The 26,783-nt window shown below is 36.5% G+C and overlaps 1 protein-coding gene across 5 annotated transcripts in view; it reads left to right on the top strand.

Moving 5' to 3' along the window:
- The window catches only part of INPP4B (inositol polyphosphate-4-phosphatase type II B), an 834,063-nt gene that overhangs the window by 551,938 nt on the left and 255,342 nt on the right, over positions 1-26,783 (top strand). For 4 of the 5 annotated variants that reach the window (XM_032147659.2, XM_032147632.2, XM_032147654.2 and 1 more), the window contains exon 9: positions 2,411-2,490. In XM_032147659.2, coding sequence (XP_032003550.1) covers positions 2,411-2,490 — 80 coding nt within the window. Of the gene's footprint in view, positions 1-2,410; positions 2,491-26,783 lie in introns of those variants that run through there. The other variant, XM_032147665.2, reaches the window with a different exon arrangement.

Here is a 26,783-nt window from a genome sequence, read left to right as displayed (position 1 = left end):
CATTCCACTGTGGGGTGTTTGCTACTTTTATTGCCAAAAAGACTGCAATAATCTCATGACATGTGTAGCCAGCTTTATCAATTCTAAAACCATCCATACCTCCAAAATCTTAAAAGGCAAATAGAAAATAATTTGCAATTTTGGAGTTTCATAAAATTTATGATTGCTTAAAAGTTTTCTTTGAGTGTGAATAATGAGTGGGAATTTAATTTAAAAGCTATGATTATCAGTGAAAGAGAAAGTGAGATCGACATCTCTTTAAAATACAAAATGCTAAAAAATTCACTACAGCAGTATACGATCTGCATACTATAAAATTGTTTTGATTTTCCACATTTCAGTGAACAGTAGTTTATAAATAGCTGCAAAAGTAGCTTTTCTCCTATATGTAATAGAATCACTTACTTCAAGGCTAGTGTCTATGCCATTTGTTCATTCATTCATTCATTGTCATTAAATATGTACCAGATACCTACTGTGTGCTATGCAGCGGGGGGTTATCAGCAAACAAAAGAAAGCTCTTTGTAGAGCTTCAATTCTCAATTATTTTTTGGAGAGGTGCAAAATAAATATATAATATGTCAGGTGATCGTAATTGTCAATAGAGAAAAATAAAACAGGAATAGAGAATAGTGGAGTGTGTATGTGGGAGGGGAGTGTGCTTTCGTATAGGGATGTCTTAGAAAGCATCTCTGATGAGGTGACATAAATACTTTTATTCAGGAGGATCTCTCCGAGTCTCTCTCTGCCCCTGGCTGAAAAGTCACCCTAATTTCTGCATGCTTTGCTGATACAGCTCACAAACTTCCTTCTTTATCTTGATTCACTCTACTTCATCATTCATGGACCTATCATCAGAGCTTGTTTCCACAAATCTATTTTTTGCCTAATGTTCCTCACCTAATAATTTGGTCTCAGATTTTTCAGGCTTTGGTGACTTTGTGTGTAAACCAGCTCTTTTAATTTTAAGTCAATTAATTGGGTTTGTCATTAGCAATATATGGGTATCTCCTTCAGAACCGAGTTGCCTTGCCTTACCTCGCCTCACCTCTCCTCTCCTCTCCTCTCCTCTCCTTTCCTTTCTTTTTTCAGAAATGAGGTCTCATCTGTCTCCTGGGCTGGAGTGCAGTGATGCAATCTTAGCTCACTGCAGCCTTGAACTCCTGGCCTCAAGCAATCCTCCTGCCTCAGCCTCCAGGGTCACTGGGATTATAGGCATGACAGGTGTGAGCCACCATGACCAGGGTGTTTTACCAATTGTTTGGTTTTAAGCCTTTTAGGACCAGCTCGTCTAAGTTAAAGATTTTAAAAGAGGGAGAAAAATTCCGACTTCAAGCTTTTCTTTCCTCTGCCTAGCAATCTCTGAGTGTGTATAAAATAATTTCCTATTTACCTCTAAAAAGATGCCATTACCCTCAAATTCTTTATCCAGCCTCTCATTCTAGTGCAGCTCAGCAGCAGACCTGTGATGAGAGACTGTTCTGGAAGAAGTAGCATTGACTTATTGTGGAGTATTTACATTTCGTTAGGCCGCAGTGGCATAAGAAATAACGTGGGTTTGATGTTTTCATATTTACTCCTTGACCTTAAGGGAAGAATGAGAGCTCTTTTTCATGTTATTTATCGCATAATATTGTGACTTTTAAGTCAGAAGTAGCCAGGGATATTAGAAAGAGAGGATAGGTTTTTTATCCTGGGAAAGAAAAAAAAAAACAATTTGGAGTTTTATTCTTTCCATTGAGTCAAAAAAAGTAGAAAGCAGATATTCATAGGTCATCAACACCTAATATAATAGGCTAAAAAAGCAATTTAAAAAAATGTAACTGAATAAGTGCCATTCTCTTTCGTGTATTAGAATGAAATTGTCCCATGCTAGTAAAGAAATAACAAAGGAAAAATGCTTTTAAACACTGCTGTGACGGGGGAAAAATATAACATTTCTATTTATAACTTGTACAAAGTCCCACATAAAAATAGCTCCAACTAACAGATTTGCTCATATCTGGAATACAAAGTTGTTGCTGCCAGTGATTTGAGGAATTCTAATAAGAGGAACAACAGCATTGGTAAATATGGAAAACATATCATCTTTTATTTTCCTTCAGTTTTCACATGCAGAGAAAATTATAGTTAGTGAAACAATTCTGGGTGCTGTATTTTACCTCTTGTTATTTTCTAGCCTGTTCGTCTCTTTTCTTTTAGGCAAAATGATACATTTTTCACCCTTTAATCCTTCCTACCCCATGAGGTAGAGATATTATTGATAATTTTATCTCTGTTACTGAAACATTTGTCAGGCTAATAGATTTAATATTTTATTCTTCTAAAGACTAATTTTGTTTGATTGATGTGACAGCAAAAATATTAAAGAAGCTCAGGTTAATGAAACCGTTCTTTCTGTTATTTTCAGCGAAGTTTCTTGGGCTATGCCAGTTTTAAAGTGGGAGAGCTGCTGAAATCAAAGGAGCAATTGCTGGTCCTCAGCCTGAGGTGGGTCTCTTTGTTTGCAGAAATACTGTTAAAGTTAATAACAAGTGATATTTATTGATGACCAGTGTGTTTGAAAGTCACAATTCTTGCAGAGGTTAGATGTCAGCTCTCAAATAGCTAATGTTCTCCACTGCAACAAGTTATAGTGAAACAGCAGTTATTCAAATTCACATTGAAGTTCATGTTTCAGGTTGTGAAATGTTATTAGCCCTTATAAGAAAAAAAAAATGTTACATTATCATTAAAGTGATGAAATTCTTTGAAAGTAAGAAAGTAAATATAAATTATGATCATGTTATTAAATATTTTTTCTCTGACTCATCAAAATGTTACTTTTTAATCAAATAACTTTCCAGATTTGAAATATGTTAGAGGCAATATTCTAGTTTTATGATAATAGAGAGTAAGCTGATTATTCTTTTTTCAGCCTATTTTGGTGCTATACTATTAAACATAAACCACTTATCAGTTAAAACACATTCTTTCTTTACACAGACAATAGATCGTAGCTAATTCTGAGTACAGTTTGCTTTGAAATAGAAGATGAGACAGCAGTCTTTAGGAAGTCACACTATTTTAATTACTAAGAAGAGCGTTAAATAAAATAAATTTTTCTTTTTAAATTCAAAGTAAATTTGAAAACACATAAATTTTGAAACAATTGTTTTCTAATCATGTAGTAACTTTCATAATTATGCATACATTGGGGATACTGCCTTGCACTATTTTTATGGTATAAATGAATATAAAAATTGCATGGAATACCATTTGTAAATCTTAAGACTCTCTTATTTTGATGAAACACGGAGACCACTTTCAAGGACCTGGACAATGTCTTAAGTTTGTTTGTCCCCTTCCGCCAAGGACCCACTTATAACCAACAATTTATTTCAGTACAGATATGATGGCTTATGCTAGCAGCTCTATGCCAGGATATATCTTTTTCTGATTTTTTCTAATCCTTACAGCTCCTCATTTTGATTTGATAAGATAATATCATTTAAACTATGTAATACTTCAAGCAGAGAAATAAGTTGTGGATTCTAATGAGGCTGCCGTCTGCTCTAGCTTTCTTTAGTTTATGTCTCTTAAACATCTGGTGTTGGTGTTGGTGTTATATTTTGCATGGGAAAACATATAAAAATCTTTATAGTTTTATGATATTATTACCAATACAATTTTGCTGCTGTTATTGTTTTCAGTTTGAGGCATAAAGGGTCAGCTAAAGAGGCTGGCTATCATTGTCACAGATAACCTAGAAAATATCATCATTCTAGCCTGACTATTGAGTCTGACCCATATGCCCCCGGATTCATAACATAAGATATTAAACATTGAGTTGTCTTAGGACTACTAGCAGATCACTTGTTTTCTAGATTAGATGCACAGCATGTTCTTCTTCATCTTACCGACTCACAAGCCCCAATATTCATTATAACATAACAGTCATTAACATCAGGAGCATACTACACAGTAGTGCAACATTTAGACATTGGTGTGAAACAGAAATCAGGGGACAAGAAGTTCTTAGTAAAATTAAAATTAGTGAACACATAGTTCCTCAGAGAGAGGACAAGAACCGAAGGGTCAAGTTTAGGGTATTACCCTTGAAAGAGAAAAGAAATACATAAATTTCATATTTAGATGAAAGCAAGATGAATTTCTTCACTTTTAATTTTAATACCCCTGATTCCTAGTCATTTGATCTTGATTATATAAAACAAATTCAACAACGAAGAATTGACTTTTCTAGAAAAAATAATGTTAGAAAACCAATTCTGAAGTGGCTAGGATATTATTTTTCCCAGTTTTGTGCTTTGCCAAATTTGTGGTTTTCTCTCCCTATGAACCAGACAGATTATAGATTTATCATAGCCTCTTGATTTCTGGTAGATGGCTTTTTAAAAAAATTCTGATGTAATTTATTTTCTTTCCACTGATTCTGTCTCTTAAGTATGAGTTAGAAGAGCCTTAGGTCAGCCTTAAGAAGCATTTTTGTTTTGTTTTGTGTTTTAAAATATTCCTTTGCACTGATTATTTCTGACTTTTATTTTATAGTCATTAATTTTAAAACAATAAAATTCTCCGATTTCTGTAAAACAAATTCACAGAAGTAAGAGCATTCTTTGATAATGAATAAAGTTCTTTTTCTTCATGGTTAATTTTAGCTTCCCCAAATCTTACAATTGTGCTTGTATTCACTGTTTCTTTGGGGGCTTCTTATGTGATAATTCAGATTCTAAAACTTTCAAACTAATTCGACCGAGCACTGTGATTTATATAGCTTCCGTGTCATATGTGCTTTGAACTGGAGCTCAAGGGCAGAGGATATATTGCTTTTATTTTTCTCCTGCAGAAAACTTAAAGGAACAAGACATGTGGATTTAGACTCAAATTTAATGAAATATGATATTGTGTATTTTTAAAGATGTAGAGTAAAATGTGTTTATATATATTGGGGAAAATGCCTCTGATGTATAAAGTGGTTTCTATTTGTATGTCACCTTTAGTTAAATGCAGAATTTACTATGTTTCTGAGTGTTCTAGCATCTCAAATGGACTTGGGTTCTCTTCAGTAATATTGTCTGCATCTTTATATTACATCCACTCTGTTTCACTACTGTGCATTTGGTAGTTCCTGTCTCCTCTTCTTTTTTATCTCAATTATATTTTTATCTCAATTTTATCAGGGTGAATATGATAATACTTTTTCTTGAATAGAGATGTGCAAGTATTTATTCATATAAAGGGACTATGCTTTTCATTTATTACTTCTACCACATTTACAGTAGTGCTTTTTATGGAACAAATAACATAAAACACTGATGATCTTAAATGGATATATAATTACATTTTATAATGTATAGATGTATGCAAGATGCTGTGAAAGAAAAACATTCAACTTATACTGTTTTTTAAATTTCTCCTATTTTATGTAGTATTTATGTGTATACCTATGCATGCATATGTACATGTATTATAGACTATGTGGATGAATATGTGTTTGGGCATCTATATCATTTTAGAACATTTTGCTTCCTCACAAACTATGAATATTTATTTCCAATTTTTGTCAAATGTTTATGCCTAGAGATGTAAGATCCAAATTGTGAGGTTTTTAAGTTTTTATTTTTTGGCATTTTGCTTAATTAGCCTCCTTAAATACATACCCATGAACGTACACAAAGTTCAGTTTTGTAGTTTCTGTAAATAAAAGAACAACAACAACAAAATTCCACACATTTTTAACATAATCTTCCAAAGGCGTGTTCTTAACTTGAGAGCCAGAAGCAGTGATAAGGAGAGGCTCCATCGTCTTCTATACAAGCATATTCAGAGTGATAAAAAGATAAAATTGCTAGTAGCACCTCTCAGGTTGGGAGGCTAGGCATGTTTTATAGGCCACAGGGCAGTGGGTTGAAATAAGTTTGTTGCTGGAATCCTGTAAGTTGGTGTGAACCCCCACAGTGACCTGAAAACAACCTGGCCATAGATAGACAACAGGGTTTTAAATGACAAATTTTGTTTTCAAATGAAATAAAACATTCTTAGACTTTTGGTTTTCTATTCCTACACCTTTTTTGCACACAAATAAAGTTGATGTATGTCTTCTTACTTTAAGCATGGCATCTATTTGTTAAATTGTGTGTATGATGAATACTTCTATAATGGCATTTTTTCTATCAATATCTACTTAAACTTCAGAGATGACTTTAAAAAATCATATCCAAGCCCCTTAATAGTCATGTGTATTTGGCATAAATTTCTTTGTCTTTTAATAGTCTTCCAGTTTTTTTTGGGGGGTGGGGGTGGGGGGAGGTACCAGAAACTAAGATTCTAATGATCTCCACAACAGTAAGAGTTTTCCATGTCTAAAATATTTTGTATATTAAATAAGGTCAATAGAAAGTGATTGCAGCCAATAACCACTCTTTGGAAGAGAGTAGCACATATATGATTAACTATAAAACAGAACAGTGTTATACTTTGTGGAAAGCATGGATGGAAAAATTAGAGGAAGAGGATGGCACATAAGTAGCTAAGTTTATGCTTTTGTGTTAAAAAAAAAAAAAAAAAAAAAAAAAAAACTAAAAACTTCATAAGACCTAAAAGCAATGCATCAAAACACTACATTTCTTTTTCTTTGAAAGTGAACAAGGCCAGATGCGGTGGCTCACACCTGTAACTCCAGCACTTCGGAAGGCCGAGGCAGGAGGATCCCTTTAGCTCAGTGGTTCGCAACTATAACATGCCAAAACCCCATTTCTACAAAAACTACAAAAATTAGCTGGGTGTGATGGCACATGCTTGTAGTCCCAGCTGTTCGAGAGGCTGTGGTGGGAGGATCCCTTTCTGAGCCCAGGAGGGTGAAGTTGCAGTGAGCCATGATCGTACTACTGCACTCCAGCCTAGGGGACAAGAGCAAGACTCTGTCTCCCCCCCAAAAAAAAGAAAAAAGAAGTGAACAAGCAGGAAAACATGTGAGTCAACAGCAAATGCGCACTAATGAGTGATCCAGGCACACACATATGAGCAAGATTCACTGTGCTTTTGGCATGGTGACAGGAAGTTCCTCCATGACAGCGCTGACACTGACTTGGACCTCATAAACATGTAGGGAGAGGTAAATTACACTCTTTGGAGTTTATGATGGGTTAAGAATTTCAAATGTTTTATCATAATCTTATATTCGTCTCAATCTTCTAAAAGATGGCATAAAAATGAGTTTATTTCTGCTTTACAAACAAGCAAACTGAGGAATAGCATTCTGACTTCTTAATGTTGCACAGCTGAGAAGGAATGGAGATTATTGAGAAGAATTGTTGTTGATATCAAATATTTTTCAGAGAATATGAATTTTGCTTAGAATTTTAGGACCAAATTATTATTATCTTTTTTTTTTTTGAGACAGAGTCTTGCTCTGTCACCAAGGCTGGAGTTCAGTGGTGCAATGTCTGCTCACTGCAACCTCTGCATCCCGGGTTGAAGCAATTATCTGCCTCAGCCTCCAGAGTAGCTGGGATTATAGGCACCCACCATCATGCCTGGCTAATTTTTGTATTTTAAGTAGAGACAGGGTTTCATCATCTTGGCCAGGCTTATCTTGAACTCCTGACCTCGTGATCTATCCACCTCGGCCTCCCAAAGTGCTGGGATTACAGGTGTGAGCCACCGCGCATGGCCAGATCAAATTATTTTAGAGACCAGAGAAGACTTCGAACCTGGCCCTTCAGCTTCTTCTTGGACCCCTTTCATGACAGGAGACTGAAACTCAGAATTTTTCCTCCGATTTTCAGACAGGTCTAGTGTTAGAAAAGTACTTCTGTTGTATCTCAAGTTTTATCTCTTTACCACAGTCCCAACTCTTCTTTGTGGAGTTAAGTAGAACAGGGCTGGTGCTTTTTCTCTATAACCACATTTGAAAGCAGCTCTTTTGTCCAACTCCAAGTCTTCTTTGCTGTTCCCCGCCCCCCCCCGCCCCGCCTTAGGAAGGTATGTGAGGTACTAGAAACAGGACTTTCATACCAGACATGGGTGCAAGTCCAAGCTTAGTCACCACCTGCATCACCCAGGCATGTCTCTTTAACATCTATTAATGGAAGTAGTAATAACTCCCTTCCAGGGTGTTTCTGGGCAATTAATAAATGCAGTGAAGTTCCAACCATTGCCTTTTGCATTAGAGAAAAAGTCTATGATATCGTTTCCCTTTATTCTTGCATGAAACTTACTAAGTCCCTCAGTCATCCCTTAGTTTTTTGCTTGGTTCGCTTGCTTAACTTGCTGAAATTCCTTTTTAGAATGTGACAGCCGCCTTCTCTAAACTTGGTGTGTTAGGCTGCATTTGCATTGCTATAAAGAAATACTTGAGGCTGGACAATTTATAAAGAAAAGAGGTTTAATTGGCTCATGGTTTTGCAGACTGTATAGGAAGCATGACACCAGTGTTTGCTCAGTCTCTAGTGAGGCCTCAGAAAGCTGTTACTTATGGCAAAAGGTGAAATGGGAGCAGTGGTCTCACATGGCGAGAGTGAGAACAAGGGAGGTGGGGGAGGTGCCACACACTTTCAATCAACCAGATCTTGCAAGAACTCTCTCATTATCTCTAGGATGGCACTAAGCCATGAGGAATTTGCCCCCATGACTCCAACACCTACCACCAGGCCCTGCCTCTAACAGTGGAGATTACATCTTAACATGAGATTTGGAGGGGACATCCAAACTATGTTACTTGGTTAGTGGGAGAGGGGTCGACTTAACCCTGGATCTGGATATAACATTTCTATTATCCAAGGAAGGGGTGCTTACCTGAAACCTAAATTCTGGCTTTAATCACTCTGGCATCCTATGGCTTATTGCCAGGTAGCAGCTACCAGCAAAAGAAATATGGACAGCAATTTGGTTAAATCAGACAACATGCCAGAGTTGAGAGAAAAATACTTATTTAGTTAGACTAAAAACTTTAGCAATAAAAGATTGAAATCAGGACAGAAATTCATAAGTGTAACACAGAGTTTTGCTTTTAGAGGTTGCTGATCCATTTTATTGCTGAATATATCAAAAACTGTCCAGAAAAGTAAATTCAAGTGACATTTCTTGGGGTTGAACTGTGAGAATGAAGGGTGACATCAAACACAGAAGTAGGTCAACATCTTCTTGAGAAGCTATTTTATGTTAACTATGTTAAAGGCCCTTAGGGTCACAATTGCCTGAAATTTTCAAAAGGCTCTAACATGAGCCATTTTATAATGACTTAAAATTCCATCAATTTATAGAACTTGGGGAGAATGCAAAGCATGCAAATGTGAGGTTAGGACAGTAAAGAGGTAGAAAGAGCAGATGATTTAGAGACATATCTGTGCCCAAATCCTGCCTCTTCTGTTGCCTATCAGTATGGCTGATTGTTCTGAGACTAAGTTATCTTAGCTGTGAAATGGGGATGCTAGTGGTACCTACCTCATGGGGTTCTCTGTGAGGATCACGAGTTACTAATGTGAAATGCTTACAACAGTGTCTGACACATAAGTTCTTGATAAATGATAGCGATTATTTTTATTTTTAGTTGATTAGCTTCTCTAGTGCCGGTTTTTGTTTTCCAAGACAGGATAAGACACATTGTACACAAACTATCTGAAATGGCATCTAATGCAAAGCAGGTCCTCATTGTACTACCTACTATTTAAATTATTATCATCAGTACTTTTATTTCCCATTTCATTCAACTAGACTGTTTTTCATTATAATTTAAATGGCTCTTCAGTTATGTATTCTGTATTTTTCTTTATGTTCCTAATCCATTTAAATAAAGCTGTAAGTATGACCGTGGAAACCAATTAGCACTTTCTTAGTTTGCATTATTCGAAAGGTGTTGGATTTGTCAGATTGCAAATTGGTTTAGAGTTTTCAGTCACTGAAGGGACAACACAAACCAGAGTACACTTCAATAGCTCCTCAATTTGTATAGAAAAGCCTGAAACCCTTCCTTTTTTAAAATGCAAATCACGTAAAGTTAATATCTGTACACAAAGACCTACCTGCTTAAGAAGTTTGAGAGCTAATTTAGCTTTGAAGATAATTTGCAGGAATGATTAGGCCTGAAAGGAATTATATTTGACCTGAAAATTTTGTATTGGATTTGCCCATATTTACCAAAGTCAGTTTCATTATTATCACTGTGTTTCTGCTTCACTTGACACATTTGTATCTGCTTTTTCCAGTGTTGTTTTGTAACACCGGTATCCCTTTGGTTATTAATACATGTTTTTTGAATAAAGGAATTCTGTGGCCAAATAAGTTTGAAAGTCCTCTAAAAAAAAAAAAAAAAGAAAGAAAAGAAAAGGGAAAGTGAATTTCTTTCCTGTAGGACGTCTCAGAGCCTTCAGTAGCCTTTCAAGGCCCTTGAAGATGCTCAGAGGACACGTGTCGCCTGCAGCTTTTCTTAAATTAATTTGAATGCAAGAAGCTTTCATCATGGAATACTTATCAACAGCTTATTAGACACTATGTTCCAAGAAACACAGTCATGTTATTTAGAAAATGCTGATTTAGAAGAACAACAAAAATGTATTTTTCAAAGAAATGTGTGAGTGGTTGTCTATGTGTATTTTCTGCCATAAGCATATTCTGTAACACACACATCTATAGGCAGGCATGTGATCCTCACCCAAATGAACACTCATCCCCCGATTCCCCACACATCATGCCTCCATCCACATGCAGGTGCTATACCCCCAGCCACAGTCATTGACAGACCTGTGGCATCTTATACTCATGCCCATTCACGAGTTTGTAATATTTGTACAAGAAGTATGGGGAAAAGTGGAAAAATACTCAATGTTTCTTTGATGTTCATTGACAGATTCTTTTTAAGCTTGTATAAGTGAACACATATTTTTGTAATCACCTAATATTTTACCTACCCCAAACTGAACTTAGCTCTTATGCTGAAAGCTCTGCCTTTTGTTTGTTTCAGGTTAAACTAAGACCCTTCCTACATTCAGATACCCTAAATGTAGCCCAAGCTAGAAATCTCTGCATCATTTTCAACTTGTCCTTTCTAAAATTCTTATCTAGTAATGTTCTTTTCTTTCTTGAAACTTTATATGTCCTCTTTCCCTTCCCCACACCGCTCCTCTTTCCTCAATGAGCATGAACATGAACATCTGCACATCTGCTCAGCCCAGGTATACAAGGTGCCATCCACAGTCTGGCGTAAGTCTGCTTTTTCAGTTTCATCTCTATCCACATTATTCTTGATCCTGGCCACCTCTTCTTACCTCATTTATGGTGGCTTGTGGGTACTTAACACTTTCTAAAGGTGAAATCAGAGTTCCTGTATTTCTCTGGAATCCCTATTCTCATGCTTTTCGAGCTTAGTTTCAACTTCATCCAGCAAGAGAGCACACTTTTGTATGTGCAGATGGTGTACCTTAGATTGTTCCCCCCCCACAATGTCCACTTTTTCCCCACCATTTTTTGATATCCCTTGCCCAAGGAAGATATCCACCTGGTATTCTCCAAATTTACTTGTACTAGGAATTGAGAGGTAATAGTCTCCAGGCATGTCAGTGAGAAGGTCTAGTCACCATCCCCCACCACAGCTTACCATTGGCCTCTCAATTTCCTATGACCAATGCCTGTCTTTCCATCATCAGAAGCTTTAGGGGCTGGAAAAAGGATGTCAGAGCTCATCATTCCTACTCCAGTTAAGATGCTTAATGGTCATTAGAAGGTCATCATTTTTTAACTGCTTCCAGTGAGGTTTTATTTTGCATTTCTGTTTATATATTTTCTTTTTACAATACATTTAGGGGTTACAAAGGTAGTTTTGATACATGATATATTGGATAATGGTGAAGTCTGGGCTTTTAATGTAACCATCCCCTGAATAGCATATATTGTACCAATTAAGTAATTTATCATCTCTCACCACCCCTTCTCCCTCCTACCCTTCTGAGTCTCCAGTGTCTATTATTCCACACTCTGTATCCACGTGTACACATTACTTAGCTCCCACTTATAAGTGAGAACATGTGATATTTTAACTTTCTTTTTCTGAGTTATTTCACTTAAGATAATGGCCTCCAGTTCCATCCATGTTGCTGCAAAAGATATTGTCAGTTCTAAGTGTGAGTTGTACTGAAGATACCATCCTAAAGTGGAGATAGGAAGTTACTTGCCTCTTGGCAATGTATTACCTTTTGTAGCATACTCTAGCTCAGGAATTTCTACCCTAAACCATTGAATGACATTCACTGTTGTCTATTGTTCTGTGGCATAGCATAGCTATTTCATAGTAAAACTGTGGCTAAGAGAGATTGTTTGCAATAGTGCTTCAGTAAGATAAAGGATTGAGTCAGGGAAAAAACAAATACTGTTTAATTCATGGAAGATAGGGAAACGTAGAAAACTCATGAAAAATAATAGACAAGACAGATTTTAAGAAGGCAGAAGAGAAGGATGACATCAAACAAAGAAATAAAAGTTGTAGAATAAGACAGAAGTAATAGGCAAGTTTATGTTGTTTTACTTGAATACATTTAGTGCCAATGTAAACACATTGCTTTTTTTTTAATGCTGTGCTGCAATGGAGGATGATCACTTTGCATCCAGCCTATAGTTTTGTGGTTGATCCACTAAGTTCCCTGATCGATGTACTTAAGCTTAATAGAAATGCCCTGTAATCTAAGCACTTTGGGAAGCTGAGGTGGGTGGATCACCTGAAGTCAGGAGTTCGAGACCAGCCTGGCCAACATGGTGAAACCCAATCTCTACTAAAAATACAAAAAATTAGCTGGGCATGGTGGCAGGCACCTTTAATCCCAGCTACTTGGGAGGCTGAGGTGGTAGACTCTCTTGAACCCAGGAAGTGGAGGTTGCAGTCAGCCAAAGTCACGCCATTGCACTCCAGCCTGGGCAACAAGAGCAAGACTCTGTCTTTAAAAAAAAAAAAAAAAAAAAAAAAAGGATATAAAAATTAGGTAATTACCTTTTTGATAACATCATCTTGGGCTGATTATTTTATTGCATTATAGGACAGTTTTACCATCTTGCATAGAAAGTAAAGTTTTAAAATTAACACATTATCAAATGAAAGTTTAATTGAACCTGACTGAAGTGTTACTAGGCATATACTATATTACACAAGAAAAACAAAAGACCAAATTAGCTTGTAGAGACATGCCAAATGTTACTTCTTTCTTCTGATGTTCACACATGTAAATTGGGAAGTAAACACACTTCTTTAGAGCTTAATATAAAAACTGATTGATAAAAACAAATTTAAGTTATCATAATAAACATGGTCTAATCCTCATCTATCCATTGATGACCAGAGCAGATCACTTGAATTTTATTGTACTTTTTAATCTTCCCTTATATTTCTCTGATGCAGTCTCTCTCAGGGAAAGGATTTAAAAGTTTAAATCCTAAACTTAGAAATGGTGTATAGTGGGGATTATTTTTCTCTTACGGAGAATCAAATTGAAGATTTTCTAGGACTCACACAATAAATAACAGAGATGTTCTCTAATGGTTCTTGGGTTTGTTTGTTGGGCAATCTGCCAACTAACACTAAATTTTTTGGCTATTGACACTTGCCTCTAGTATCGGGAAAAATGAATTGCTTCTATGACCAAGTGAGATATAGCTTTTAAAGCACTTTCAGGATAGGCCTGTGATTGTAACATCGAAGAAAGATGGAGTTTCATTACTGTTACCAGGAGTTCATTACTTTGCTTAAATGTCCCAGTCTATCTGGTAGTGATAATAATATCACTGAGATTACTTCAAATTGTGGTTTTATAAGCCAGATTTAAAGAAAAGGATCTCCTATACTTTAATAGAAAAATAAACAGTTTTCAAGCTATTCTTTCTTTCCTGTCATTTCTCCTTTCTCAGTACTCCCACTAGTCCTTGAAACAAGTAGTATTTGAGTGATGTTATCTTTCCCACTAAGTTCATTTGAAAAAATATATTGAGACAAAAATACATATAATATATGAAAGATCCAGGGAGAGGGAATGTTAAAAACAAATATTACTGGTTTTGTATTTGCTATAAAATTGTGTCATTTTCTCAGAGATTGTCTTTGTAATGCCTTTAAATTATTTGAGTCCAAAAATGCTAGTCATGGATAGGAAATGATACAGCACAATTTCATTTCAGTTTCAGGGCTAAGTGAATAAAAAAATGAAAATACATTTTTTAGAAAATATTTTTGCTTTTTTTACACCTTATAGGTCCATTCCTCAATTAGAGCTTTATGAACTTTCTACCTAATACCTTCCCTATAGAGAGATGGAGTCAGAAATGAAGGCTAATGATTTTTCAAGTGACAAAGAACTTCCTTCTGGAGCCAATTTTAAGAATAGGATGCTGGGCAACTGTGAAGCGAGAAGACAGTCTGGGAGTAGAGAGCAAGCAACATTTTGTAACAGTACATGAATACCCATTCTAGGAAAGAGTTTCCCCTTCTATTTTTGAGTCAAACATGTGAATAATCAGCATATAAAGCTGACACATGAGGTCCCAGTGCAGATTGTTGATGGCCATGTACATTACCTATAATGTCAGCTGGGACTGGAAACTAAGTCACATCACTTTTAGGAATTGTGTCTAAGTTCTGCCATTAGTTAGACACATCACTTCAGAAAGTCGATCTTTTTTTGTACCTCAATTATGTCATCTCTAAAATAAAAAATTTGAATTAGATGAGCTTTCAATCCCTAGTGTTAGTTGCCTGATGATTTTCTCCATCTTGTAAGAGATGGGAGGAAGGAAGTAATTCTTGCATTACTTAGAAGACATGATTAGTGAATTATATAAGGAAAAGCTTTTGGTCTTTATCGGGTAACTCGTATGTTCCTGGAAGATAGCCCTTCTAGGATCAGATTGAAAGAATAAGTCTTTAGAAACAGAGGCACTGACAGAGTTCTGAGGGCTTTTCACAGCCTCACCTATAATTGGGACTTCTAAGAGCAGACTGTATCTCATAAGGCTGATTTGAGATTTACAAAAAAAAAAAATAATATGTTCAAAAAAATTGAACTAGTGCCTGGTACATAGCCACCAATAAATATTGGTCATCATTCCTATCCTCATCATCAACTTGAGTGTCTTATGACACTGAGCCCTGAATACCCCTAACATTCTTTGAAAATGAATATCCAGCTCCAGGTTGTTTGATGCCTAGCTGTCTTTGGTCATACACATCACGTCCCCCATCTATGGCCAGCCTGGTCCAGTGGGTGATCAGTGCCAATCTCACTGGAAATGTGGCATTAGAGGAAAAACTTAAAGGAGAAAATAACCATGTAGACATCAGTTGGGAAGTGGCAATGGTGGTGGTGGTAGTGTTTCAAACAAAAGAAATTGCTAGTGCAAAGGCCCTAAAGAAGGAGTTTTATTGATATATTCGAGGAACAGTAAAATGTCCAATGAGGCAAGAGTTGAGTGGGCAGTGCATGGAGGAGAGGTAAAGAAATAAGGCCAGCAGGGCACGGTGGCTCACGCCTGTAATCCCAGCACTTTGGGAGGCCGAGGCAGGTCGATCACCAGGTCAGGAGTTCAAGACCGGCCTGACCAAGATGGTGAAACCCTGTCTCTACTAAAACTACAAAAAAATAGCCCAGAGTGGTGGCAAGTGCTTGTAATCCCAGCTACTCAGGAGGCTGAGGCAGGAGAATCGCTTGAACCTGGGCAGCAGAGGTTGCATGGAGCTGAGATTGTGCCACTGCATTCCAGCCTGGGCAATAGAGTGAGATTCCATCTCAAAAAAAAAAAAAAAAAAGAAAGAAGGCCAAGGTGGGGATGAGTTCCAGGTGGTATAGAAATGAAAGCCACTGTGCCCATTTCATCCTTTACTCTGAGTAAAGCTTGGAGCCATAGTAGAGTTTTGAGCAGAAGGGTGACCTGACTTATGCTGTGTTGGGATCAGAAGACTGAAGGAAGCAAGAGTGAAATGGGGACCAGTTGGGAGGACTCTGTCTTAATTCAAGGGAGGAGTGATGGTGGTTTGCAGGGAGGTGGTAAGACATGGTCACATTCCGGATACATTTGGAAGAAAGGACAGGTAGAACATTGTGACAGCATGAATGATGTGAGATTTCAGAGAAGGAGAGGAAACAAAACTGAATTAAATAGTTTTGGTCTAGATTTGGGGAACAATGAAGTTGTCACTGAATAGGGGAAGCTGTGGTAAGACAGGTTTTAAGAGAAAGATTGGGTTGCCATGGAGTACTATACAGCCATAAAAAGGAATGATATCATGTCCTTTGCAGGGACATGGATAGGGATGGATGCCATTATCCTTAGCAAACTAATGCAGGAAAAGAAAACCAAATACTGCATGTTCTCACAAGTGGGAACTAAATGATGAGAACACATGGACACGGTTGGGGAAACAACACACACAGGGCTTGTCCAAGGGCAGGGGGCTGGGAAGAGGGAGAGGATAAGGAAGAATAGCTTGTGGATGCTGGGATTAATACCCGTGTGATGGGATGATCTGTGTAGTAAAACACCATGGCACACATTTACCTATGTAACAAAACTTCATGTCCTGCACCCATACCCCTGAACTTAAAAGTTGAAAATTTTAAAAAAGGAAGATTGGAAGTTCAGTTTTAAACATTATCAAGTTGAGATGAGTTAAGTTTGTAAGAATGAATTAATGAACTAATATACAAAATAATGAAGGAACCCTGGAAGGCCTAGAAAAGTATTTTAAATTACAGTCAAGAAAAGCAAATTTCTGAATAGAGGAAATAATAGAGAAAAATCATCACCATATTTTAAAAATTTACTGCTAAAAGTATATTTTAGAAAGTCTCTGTCTGATGCTTTCCATGAAGTCCCAGAACACATCAATTTATTAAACAATACCAGAATGGGGAGGAGAAAGTATAATAAAGATAATAACATAATGGTTTAAATAAAAAACATGTTGAAAGTAAGAAAGAGTAATTTGACACTGCAGAAAACTGAATCAGTGAAGCAGAAGATAAACTCAACAATATTCCAGAGTTCACATAATATACTTGAATCCTTCACTGATTCTGCAGCTTTCACCACCAGAATACCAATAATGTAATAATAACTTACTGAATGTTTGTACACGTTGTCTCATTTAAGCTTCAAAATATCTCATAAGGCAGGTAATATATTATTATCTCCATTTTACAGATGAGAAAAATAAGTTTAGAGGTGTTGAGCATACTATATTGCTGTTATGTTTCAGAGAAAAATAAAAATAAAAATAGGATAAGAGAGAAGAAAATGTATAAAGCAAGGGCAATGTATAGAACTGTAATTAAAGGCTTATTTTAGGGAAGATAGGCCAGATTCAGTAATCAGCCTTTTCTTTTTTTTTCTTCCCGAGACAGAGTCTGTCTCTGACGCCCAGGCTGGAGTGCAGTAGCCGATCTCAGCTCACTGCAAGCTCCACCTCCCAGGTTCACACTATTATCCTGCCTCAGCATCCCGAGTAGCTGGGACTACAGGTGCCCGACACCACGCTCAGCTAATTTTTTGTATTTTTGGTAGAGATGGGGTTTCACGGTGTTAACCAGGATGGTCTTGATCTCCTGACCTTGTGATCCGCCCGCCTTGGCCTCTCAAAGTGCTGAGATTACAGGCGTCAGCCACCATGCCTGGCCTAGTAATCAGCCATTTTAAGATAAAAATTTCTAGAGAGTTGCAAATACAAATCATGTGTTTTCTATGTTTGAAGCAAAAGAAATAATGACCAATATTAAATCATATTCTGGCAATTTTTAAGGTTTGAGGTTTTAAGAGTGTCATGAATGAATTTTTGTGTTCCCTCTGAATTCATATATTGAGGCCCTACCCTCCAATGTTATGGTGTTTAAAGATGGGGTCTTCGGGAGGCAATTAAGTTTGGATGAGTTGATGAGTGTGAGGCCCTCATAGTGGGATTAGTGCTCTTATAAGAAGGGATACCTGAGAGCTTACTCTCTCCCTCCCATGTGAGGCCACAGCTAGAAGGCAGCCATTGGCAAGCCAGGAAGAGAGCCCTCACCAGAACCCAACTCTGCTGAGCTCAGACTTCCAGCCTCTAACAACTATGAAAACAGAAATGTCTGTTTTTTAAGTTCCCCAGTTTTATGTGCTATTTTGTTATGGTAATCCAAGTAGACTAAGATAAAGATTTATTATATTCTAATAGAGTTTGTGGAATAGAGCTTTAAGGCCCTATTCTTATTAAATCAACTGTATGTTCTTGTTGTTATCTCTAATAATTATAATTTTAAAATTATCACTGTTGCCACAGGTCTGTGGCAAGCCCCAGGCTAAGGGTTTCTGTTCCACAGGATGGGGTTTTTAATAGTTGTCAAGAATAACGCCTGCTTCAAGAGATACCAAGTAAGATTTAGAAGAAGGCAGAGGGTAAATTAATTGTGATGCTCGGAAATGCTTAGTAAGCCAGGACAAAAATAACACAACATGCCCAAACTCAGGGTGACATTTGCGTAACCAACAGAGAACTCATTTGTCTAATTGTTATACCTATAGAAAAGGGGATGTAATCGTCTGAACAGCCGACGCTTATGAACTCTCAAAGTATAGTGTGAAGGTATTTTGTATTTAGATGCAGCTATTGCCAGAACTACCTCTTGAAATAAGCTTTTTGGGACTCTGATGGGAGCTATGGATGGAAGCTTGTCTATCCCTCAAGGTACTGAATGATTTCCTGGTTATAATTCGGAAAGTAGGGAACTCAATGCCAGAAGCTTCAGAAGCACATCGTAGATCACAACAGATCCATTGGAGATTATATGCATAACCTAATGGAAGATGAAGATGCCTATAGGAAACATTTTTCTCAATGCATAAAGAATATTGTAACTCTAGACATAGAGGAGATGTATAGGAAAGCTCACACTGCTATGCTCATCTATGAGAAGAAGCCTAAGAAAGAAATTAAAGAGAAGAGGAAAATGTCTCTAGCTCAGAAGAAAGATCAAGTAGCTTAAAAGAAGGCAAGCGTCCTCATAGCTCAGTAGTGGGCTGTTGAGACACAAACCAAACCATCACAATTGTCTGTAAAGACTTTTAGATAAGACAAACTAATTGATCAAGCAGCTAAAACAAGATCAAAAAGATAAAAAAGAGACCACCATTTTATATTTTGGTTTTCAGAAATAAATTTTTTTAAATTAGATGCATCTTTCTGATTTCTTCTACTCTTGGATAAATCCTAGCACTGCTGATGACTTGCAAGGTAGCCTTAAGCCCTTCATGTAACCTCTCCCGGCCTGTTTCTACAAAATGCATTCAGTGATACTGAAGGTTATTCTCTTCCCTAAGAAGTCTGATTTCAGTCAATTCTGATACAAAGAGTTCTAAGAAATTTATCTCAGAATAAGAAAGAAAAAAGCTATATCCAGGGTTATTTAAAACAAGTAAACCTTTTATTTAAAATATAAATTTCATATCAATTCTCAAAGATTTACAAAAATATATGTAGCAATCCCTCTGGAATTGGAAATTTTAATTCTATAACTTTTAGTTTTTACTGTCTTTCTACTTCCTATTAGAACCTCTATCTGCCAAATACCAAAATATATTCTTTTTCTTATATGGATTCTTTTATTTAGAGATGACAAAGGCCATTTAACTAGTAATAGATAAATTTTCTTATAATCAGAAATCTCGAAATAATGTTCTAAAAGTGAGCTATTCATAGAAGAAAGTAGATGGCTTTCTCATGTACTTTATGTTGAATAAATGGATGCAGGACATTTGATTTATTCCCACCGATCTCTAGAATCTATTTAACATGAATTAAGGCAGAATACTGTTTCCACGTTGCTAAGTATTTTGAACTTTGCTTTAATTACTTTTCCTCCTTTTAACAAAAAAAGTCCTGTAGGAATCTTCATTGTTCTATATAGACTGCTTAAATCGTGAATCAGTCCCATTTTGACCTCTAAAATAATTACCAGATGATTTAGTAATGCAGAGTTAAGACTACAGAGCAGAACAAGTTAAAATCAGGAAATGGAAACTTTCAGATCTTTATATTATTTTAAAATTAATGTTGCCCTTTCTGCCCTTGCATATTTTGCCTAGCTAAACTGAGTTTCTTTATTGTCGTCATAATTGTTACTCTTTCTCAGGTGATTTTTCACCATGCAGAAGCCCTGTATTCCTGGGTCATCTTTCATCTGCATGGTGGATCATCCTTCTACCTCTCTGTCCACATCCTACTCTGGCTCTAGCAGCCTCTGCTCTCCAACTTTACTCTGATACGTGAGGTCCATCCTCAGCCCAATGACCTCTCCTCAATCATTCCCCTTTATTTACCTAGAAACTGGCTCTCTTCCCTGCAACCCTGCCAAGTGGCTGCCCTTCATACCTGGTATAGGATAGGCACCCTCTGAAAACACTTCTGGATTGAGCCTCATGGCCTCAGACATGGTATATCTGAGGCCATGAGCCTCAATCCTTAGGTCACCTAGAGATGTCACCTCCCTTCATGGTATATCTGAGGTCATGAGCCTCAATCCATGGTCTCAGATATACCATGTCTGAGGCCATGAGCCTCAATTCTTACATCACCTAGAGATGTCACCTCCCCTCATTTCATGAAAATTTTTACTTGGGTTGCACTCTGTCTCAGTTCAGCATTACTCCTCCCAGACTTCTTGTGATTCAGTAGCCACAGGGGTGCCCTTCTTTCAGCTCAGTGGCCTCTCAGGCTTTTCTCTGCCCTATTTCAGTAACCATTCTCATTGTCATCTCCGAGATCTCATCATTAATCCCAATGCTCCAGAGTCTCAATTTTAAGCATCCTATTTTCTGAGTTCTATCGCCTCTTTCCAGTACACTCCCTCCAGTTGCTCTTTGACTGTCCCAAGTCACTGATGCGAAGTCCTGCTCTGCCCTACACAGCCCCTCCCTCACATCCACTTTTCTTATCCATCACTGAGAAATCACAAAACGATTCCCTCTCATATACCCTCAACTCCTGCGCCCTGCTTTCCTGTTGCTATACTCCACAAGCAAAATATAAATTGATTAACTGATTAATTCACTGATTTGAAAATTACAACAAAAACTGTGGCTAAGCCCAGCATTTCGCGTACCTATTTCACACTTGTATTTCTGTAGCTGAACGGGCTGGGGAAACTTGACTTCTGTGCTTACAGGTTTTATTTGGTACACTGCCCCTAACTGCACAGGTACCCTTGCTAATACTATACCCACTATGCTCCCCTGATTCATTCACTCTCCCACTTTCTGGGACCACTATTTTACACCTCCACATTGCTAAAAGCTCTAAAATATCTCTCCTCTTCCTCTTTCTCTGCTGATTTAATAGTCTCTGTTTCACTGAGAAGAGGAATCTGACAATTTCCCACTCCACATTTACCAACCTATCAGCTGATTTATCTGATTTTCATTTCACTGAGAAGAAAAATTTGACAATTTCCCATACCGTGTTTACTAGCCTACCTGCACCTTCTCTACCTTTCTTCCTGTTATTATACAAAAACTCCCTCTTCGTTTCTAAAGTCAACTCCTCCTCTGTCTAGTGTTTTAGATTCTATCTCTTCTCACTTATTCGAGAACATTATTCCAGCACTTATGTCATTTTTCTTTTGCATCATAAATTATTCTCTCTGCTAGATCATGTGTATCAGCATTAAAAAAATGCCATCAAATCTCCTGTTTATCTTTCTAACTTATGTCCCATTTCTCTGGTCCTCTTTATAGCAGAACCAGAGTAAGAACTGTGTCTGCTTTGCCTCCCTCCTCTGATTGTCTTTTGAATCTATTCTCAACAGGTTTTCATTCCTATTACTTTAGCAGCTAAACACCATTTGTCATGATCAGTAATGGCTCCATATTGCTAAATCCAAAGGATAATTGTCAGTGTTCCTCTTCCTTGGGATATCTGCCCAGTGGATCAATTCCTCACTCCTCAAAACCTATTCTTTCCTTGTTATCTGGGACACCAGACTTCATTTTCTTGTGGTCATTTCTTCTCTGTTTCTTTTGCTGGTTGCTCCTCATCACTATCACTTCTAAATGTTAAAGGGTCCTATACCTCAGTTTAGGATGAAAAGTCTCCTCTTCACTCTTCATTCGCTTTCTTCCATCTAGTCTTAAAGCTTTTAATATCATCTGTATTTTGATGATTCCTATATGCTTATGCATCACATAATGATGTTTTGGTCAATGACAGATTGCATATACAACCAATGGTGGTTCCGTAAGATTATAACACCATATTTTTGCTCTACCTTTTCCATGTTTAGGCACACAAGTACTAACCATTGTGTTATAATTGCCCATAGTATTCAGTACAGTAACGTGCTGTACAGCTTTGTAGCCTAGGAGCAAAAGGCTATCCCATATAGCCTAGATGAGTAGCAGACTGTATCATCTAGGTTTATGTAAGTACACTCTGCGACGTTCACACAAGGACAAAACTGCCTAATGGCATATTTCTTAGAATATATTCTGTTGTCTAGCAATGCATGACTGTTCTTACAGCTCTAGCCTTGGCCAATTCCTTGAACTCCTGACTCTAATATCCAACCACCTAATGATAATTGAACACTAAATAAGCGTCTCAAATTTAAAATCTGCTAAACTGAGCTCCTCATTCCTGCCTGCTGCCCACCATGCCCCCAAATTCTGTTTGTCCACACCATCTTTCTATGTAGGAAATTGCAATTCTACCCTTCCTATTGTTGAGGGCAAAATCTATGTAGTCTCTCATTCCTCTTTCTCATATTCTCTATAGCCAGTCAGTCACAGTATCTTATTAGCTCTACCTTAAAAATAAAACTAAAATCGGATTCATCTCCCCTTCCTCCTAATTTCTCCAAACTCATCTTCATGATCCTCTCTGCCCCCTACAGTTTATTTTCTATATTGCAGCCCAAGTTGTGTCTTTAAAACTTGTCAGTTCAAAATCTTCTGTTGATTATTTGACCTCACTCAAAGTAAAAGGCAAAGTTCTTACAGTGTTTTCTATAGAGCTCTACATCATCTCACTCCCCATTGCTGTGGTAATCAGAATGCTAAGATGTTCCCCAAGATTCTCAGCCCCTGGTGCAGCTGCTCTACATAACACCCTCCCCTTGAGTACAGGTTGCACCTGTGAATATATGTTGCCTGTAATTATACACAGGTGGCTGGGATAACCATGCATATGACAGTGTCTTAGCAGACTGGAGATGGAAATTCTGCTGACCTTGAGGAGGCAAACCACCATGTTGTGAACTGCCAATGGGGAGGGCCTTATGGCAAGAATGGCCTTGAGACTGTTATCCTAACTGATAACCAACAAGAAAATGGGAACCTCAGTCTTAAAGCCACAAGAAAATAGTTCTACCAACAACCTGAATTAGTTATAAAGTGGATTTTTCTAAGACTGCATTCCAGCCTATATCTTGATTTCAACCTTGTTAGGCCCTGAATAGAGGACTCTGACTGGACTTTTGATTTATAGAAACTGTGAGATAATAAGTCCGGTCAGAGTTCAGGTCAGTGGGTTTATAGAAATTTGTTATGTAGCAATGGAGAACTAATACATACCCATCTGATTTGGTCTTCTAGTCCTTTCTTCCCCACCTATCTAGCTTTAGCCACATTGGCATCTTTGCTGTTTCTCAAATAGGATAACCAGGATTCACTTCAAGGCTTTCGGATCATCTGCTTCTTTCTGCAAAAATCTTGCCCCAAGCAGGATGTATGACTCATTTCTTTACACTTTAGGTGTGTGTTCAAATGTCATCTTATTAAAAAGCCTTTCCCAACCACTGAAAACAAAGTAGCAGCCCCAACACAGCATTCATCCACCTTCTACCCTGCTTAATTTTTCTCCATGGCACTTTTCATATTTTGACATATCACATTTGTTTACCACTAGAATATAAGTTCCATGCGGGCAGAGAATTTTGTTTTGTTCTGTTACATTATTGTGCATGGATTAGTGTTTAATAGTACTAGTAAGTGCTTAATAAATATTTGTAAATTAATTAGTATTTTCTGTAATTTTGACCTTAATTTTACATCTTTATTGTGTTTTATGTATTTTAAAAATGATTTTATCATGTGTTGTCAGAGTAAATGAGAATTTAAAAAATAAAAATTACAGGATTTTATAACTGAGTAACAAACATTTAAAATAAATCCTAATGCAATTAAGCATAAAAATATAGGGATTAGGAATTGCTCAATTTCAGAGTACATGCCTCATTGTGTAATTTAAAGCTCAGTGAATTTCTAGCTGCACAGGTTTGAAATACACTCTAAAATTATGTTCAATACTGTATAACGTTGACCTTTTAATACTAGCTTTTATTTTAGAGATCTCTTTGCATTCTTTCCTACTATTAAAAAGACATAAAACCCAAAAGCATACAAACTCTCCATATATAATTCAAAATTTGAATATTAAATATTGTCACATCACTAGCATTTAATACTGATTGTTTAATAATTTAATACACCAGTTCTCCATACCTGTTATCTATGGAATGTTTTCAGAGTGTCTAAAAGCATTTTGATTGGTTTTGTAATGTTTACAAACTATTCATGTAAAAAGTTTTTGTTGAAGAAGCAAAAAAAAAAAAAAAAAAAAAAAAATGCTTGGCTATCTATCCAGACTGTTTTCACCTGGCCTTATAAGTGTATATATTTTTTGCTTCTGAAAATTTCCACAGGAAGTCAGGCATTCCCAGTCATCTATCTATAACCTCCTATAACATATTTCTTTCTTGCCACAATCATCTTCCTCTCCCAATAGTCTGTGTTTAAGAGGTGTAGCACTCTTTTCCTCTTTCTCTTACTCAAAATTAAAAATTCAAAAAAATAATGAAATAAATGAACCTAACAAAAAGTCTCAGCAACAGTTTCTTTTCTGTAGGTCTAAATGTGATCATCTTAGATGATAGGTGGCCAGCTGATTTATGCGTCACTGGCTTGGTAAATACATTGCACCTCCTGAATGAGAATCTAGTCTCGGATAAAATGCTTCCTACTATTCAGGTGAAATTTCTTCCTTTCCTATATGAAATTTCTAATGTCTTTAGATATTTTGAATTTATAGTGCATGGGATAAAATCCCCACTTTAATCCAACATCCCAAGTAAATGTCAGAAATTTGCTTGACATGGAAGAGGGTAACATTTTAATAATGTGGTTTCTGTATTCCCAGACTAAATGGCTGTGCGATTTTTGTTTGTTTGTTTGCTATTGATTAATTATCAGAGAAAATGGATGTGTCCTTTCTCATTTATCCCATTTTATAAATTAACATAGAGTAAAATTGACTTTTTTATTGTTGTACAGTTCTATGAATTTTAACACATGTATGAACAGGGTCTGTATCCACAGTCCAGATACAGAACTTTTCCATTACCACAAAGAAACCCCTTCACACCCACACCAACCCCTGGCCACCACTGATCTGTTGTCCATCACAATAGCTATTCCTTTTTGAGAATGAAATTGAATAAATTGAATCGTATAGTATATAATCTTTTGGGATGACTTCATTCAGTCCAATGTCTTTACAATTCATCCAAGTTGGTGGTGTATCAACAGTCTCTTTTTATTGCCGAAATTAATATTGCATGTTGTGGATACACCAAAGTTTGTTTAACCATTTACATTAAAGGATATTTCTATTGTTTCCAGTTTTTTGGCAATTATGAATGAAGCTGCTGAATTTCTCATGTATAGGTTTTTATGTGACCCTAAGTTTTCATTTCTCTAGGGTAAATATTTAGGATTGGGATTGCTGGGTAATATAAGTGTGTGTTTAACTTTATAAAAAACTGCTGAGCTGTTTTTCCTTACAGAGATGTATGAGAGTTTCAGTCAGTCTTCATCCTTGCCAGCCATTATATGGGTGTTAAAGTGGCATCTCATGGTAGTTTTAATTTTAATTAAAACTTAATGGCCAATAATGTTCAACATCTTTAGATGTGCTATTTGCCATCCATATATCCTTTTTTGAAACATATCTGTTCAAGTGTTTGGATCATTGATTAATTGGGTTTGTTGTTTTCTTACAATTTTAGAATTTTAAGAGCTCTTTATATACTTTGGATACAAGTTCTTTGTTAGATATGTGATTTGCAAATGTTTTCTCCTAGTCAGTAGCTTGTCTTTTTATTATTGTAGCCATGTCTTTCACAGAGCAAATTTGTGGTTTTGACAAACTTTATTTTATTGAGGTTTTTCTTTTACAGATCATGACTTTGGTGTCACACCAATGAACTCTAAGAACCCAAGTCCAGTTCACAGGAATTTTTTCCTGGGTCACTTTGAAAGTGTTACATTTTTATGTTTTACATTTAGGTATATGAACTACTTTAAGTTAACTGCTTTTGTTTAATTTGTAAAGTTTAAGCAAAGTTTATTTTTTTTCCAAATGGATGTTTAATTGTTCCAATACCATTTGTTGAAAAGACTACTTTTAGCTCATTCCATTGCCTGTAACTTTGTCAAAAATCAATTGGTTATATTTCCTCTTGATTTTGTCAATTTGTCTGTCCTATTTCAAAACCAGAGTTTAATTACTCTAGATTTACAATGTATCTTAAAATCAGTTAGTTCAATTCCTTCATTTTATTTTTTCCAATACTGTTTTGTCTTTCCTTGTTACTTGTCAAATCAGCTTGTTGATATCTGCAACAAATCTTACTCGAATTTTGATTGGTATTACATTAAATCTGTAGATCACTTTGAGGAGAATTGACAGCTTTTAAAGTTGCATCTTCAAATCCATTATCATAGTATATGTCTAT

This window comes from Hylobates moloch, unplaced genomic scaffold (genome assembly GCF_009828535.3).
Source record: "Hylobates moloch isolate HMO894 unplaced genomic scaffold, HMol_V3 SCAFFOLD_3, whole genome shotgun sequence".
NCBI lineage: Eukaryota > Metazoa > Chordata > Mammalia > Primates > Hylobatidae > Hylobates > Hylobates moloch.
Note: the sequence above shows the minus strand (reverse complement) of the source record. Positions and strands in the feature narration are given on the sequence as shown.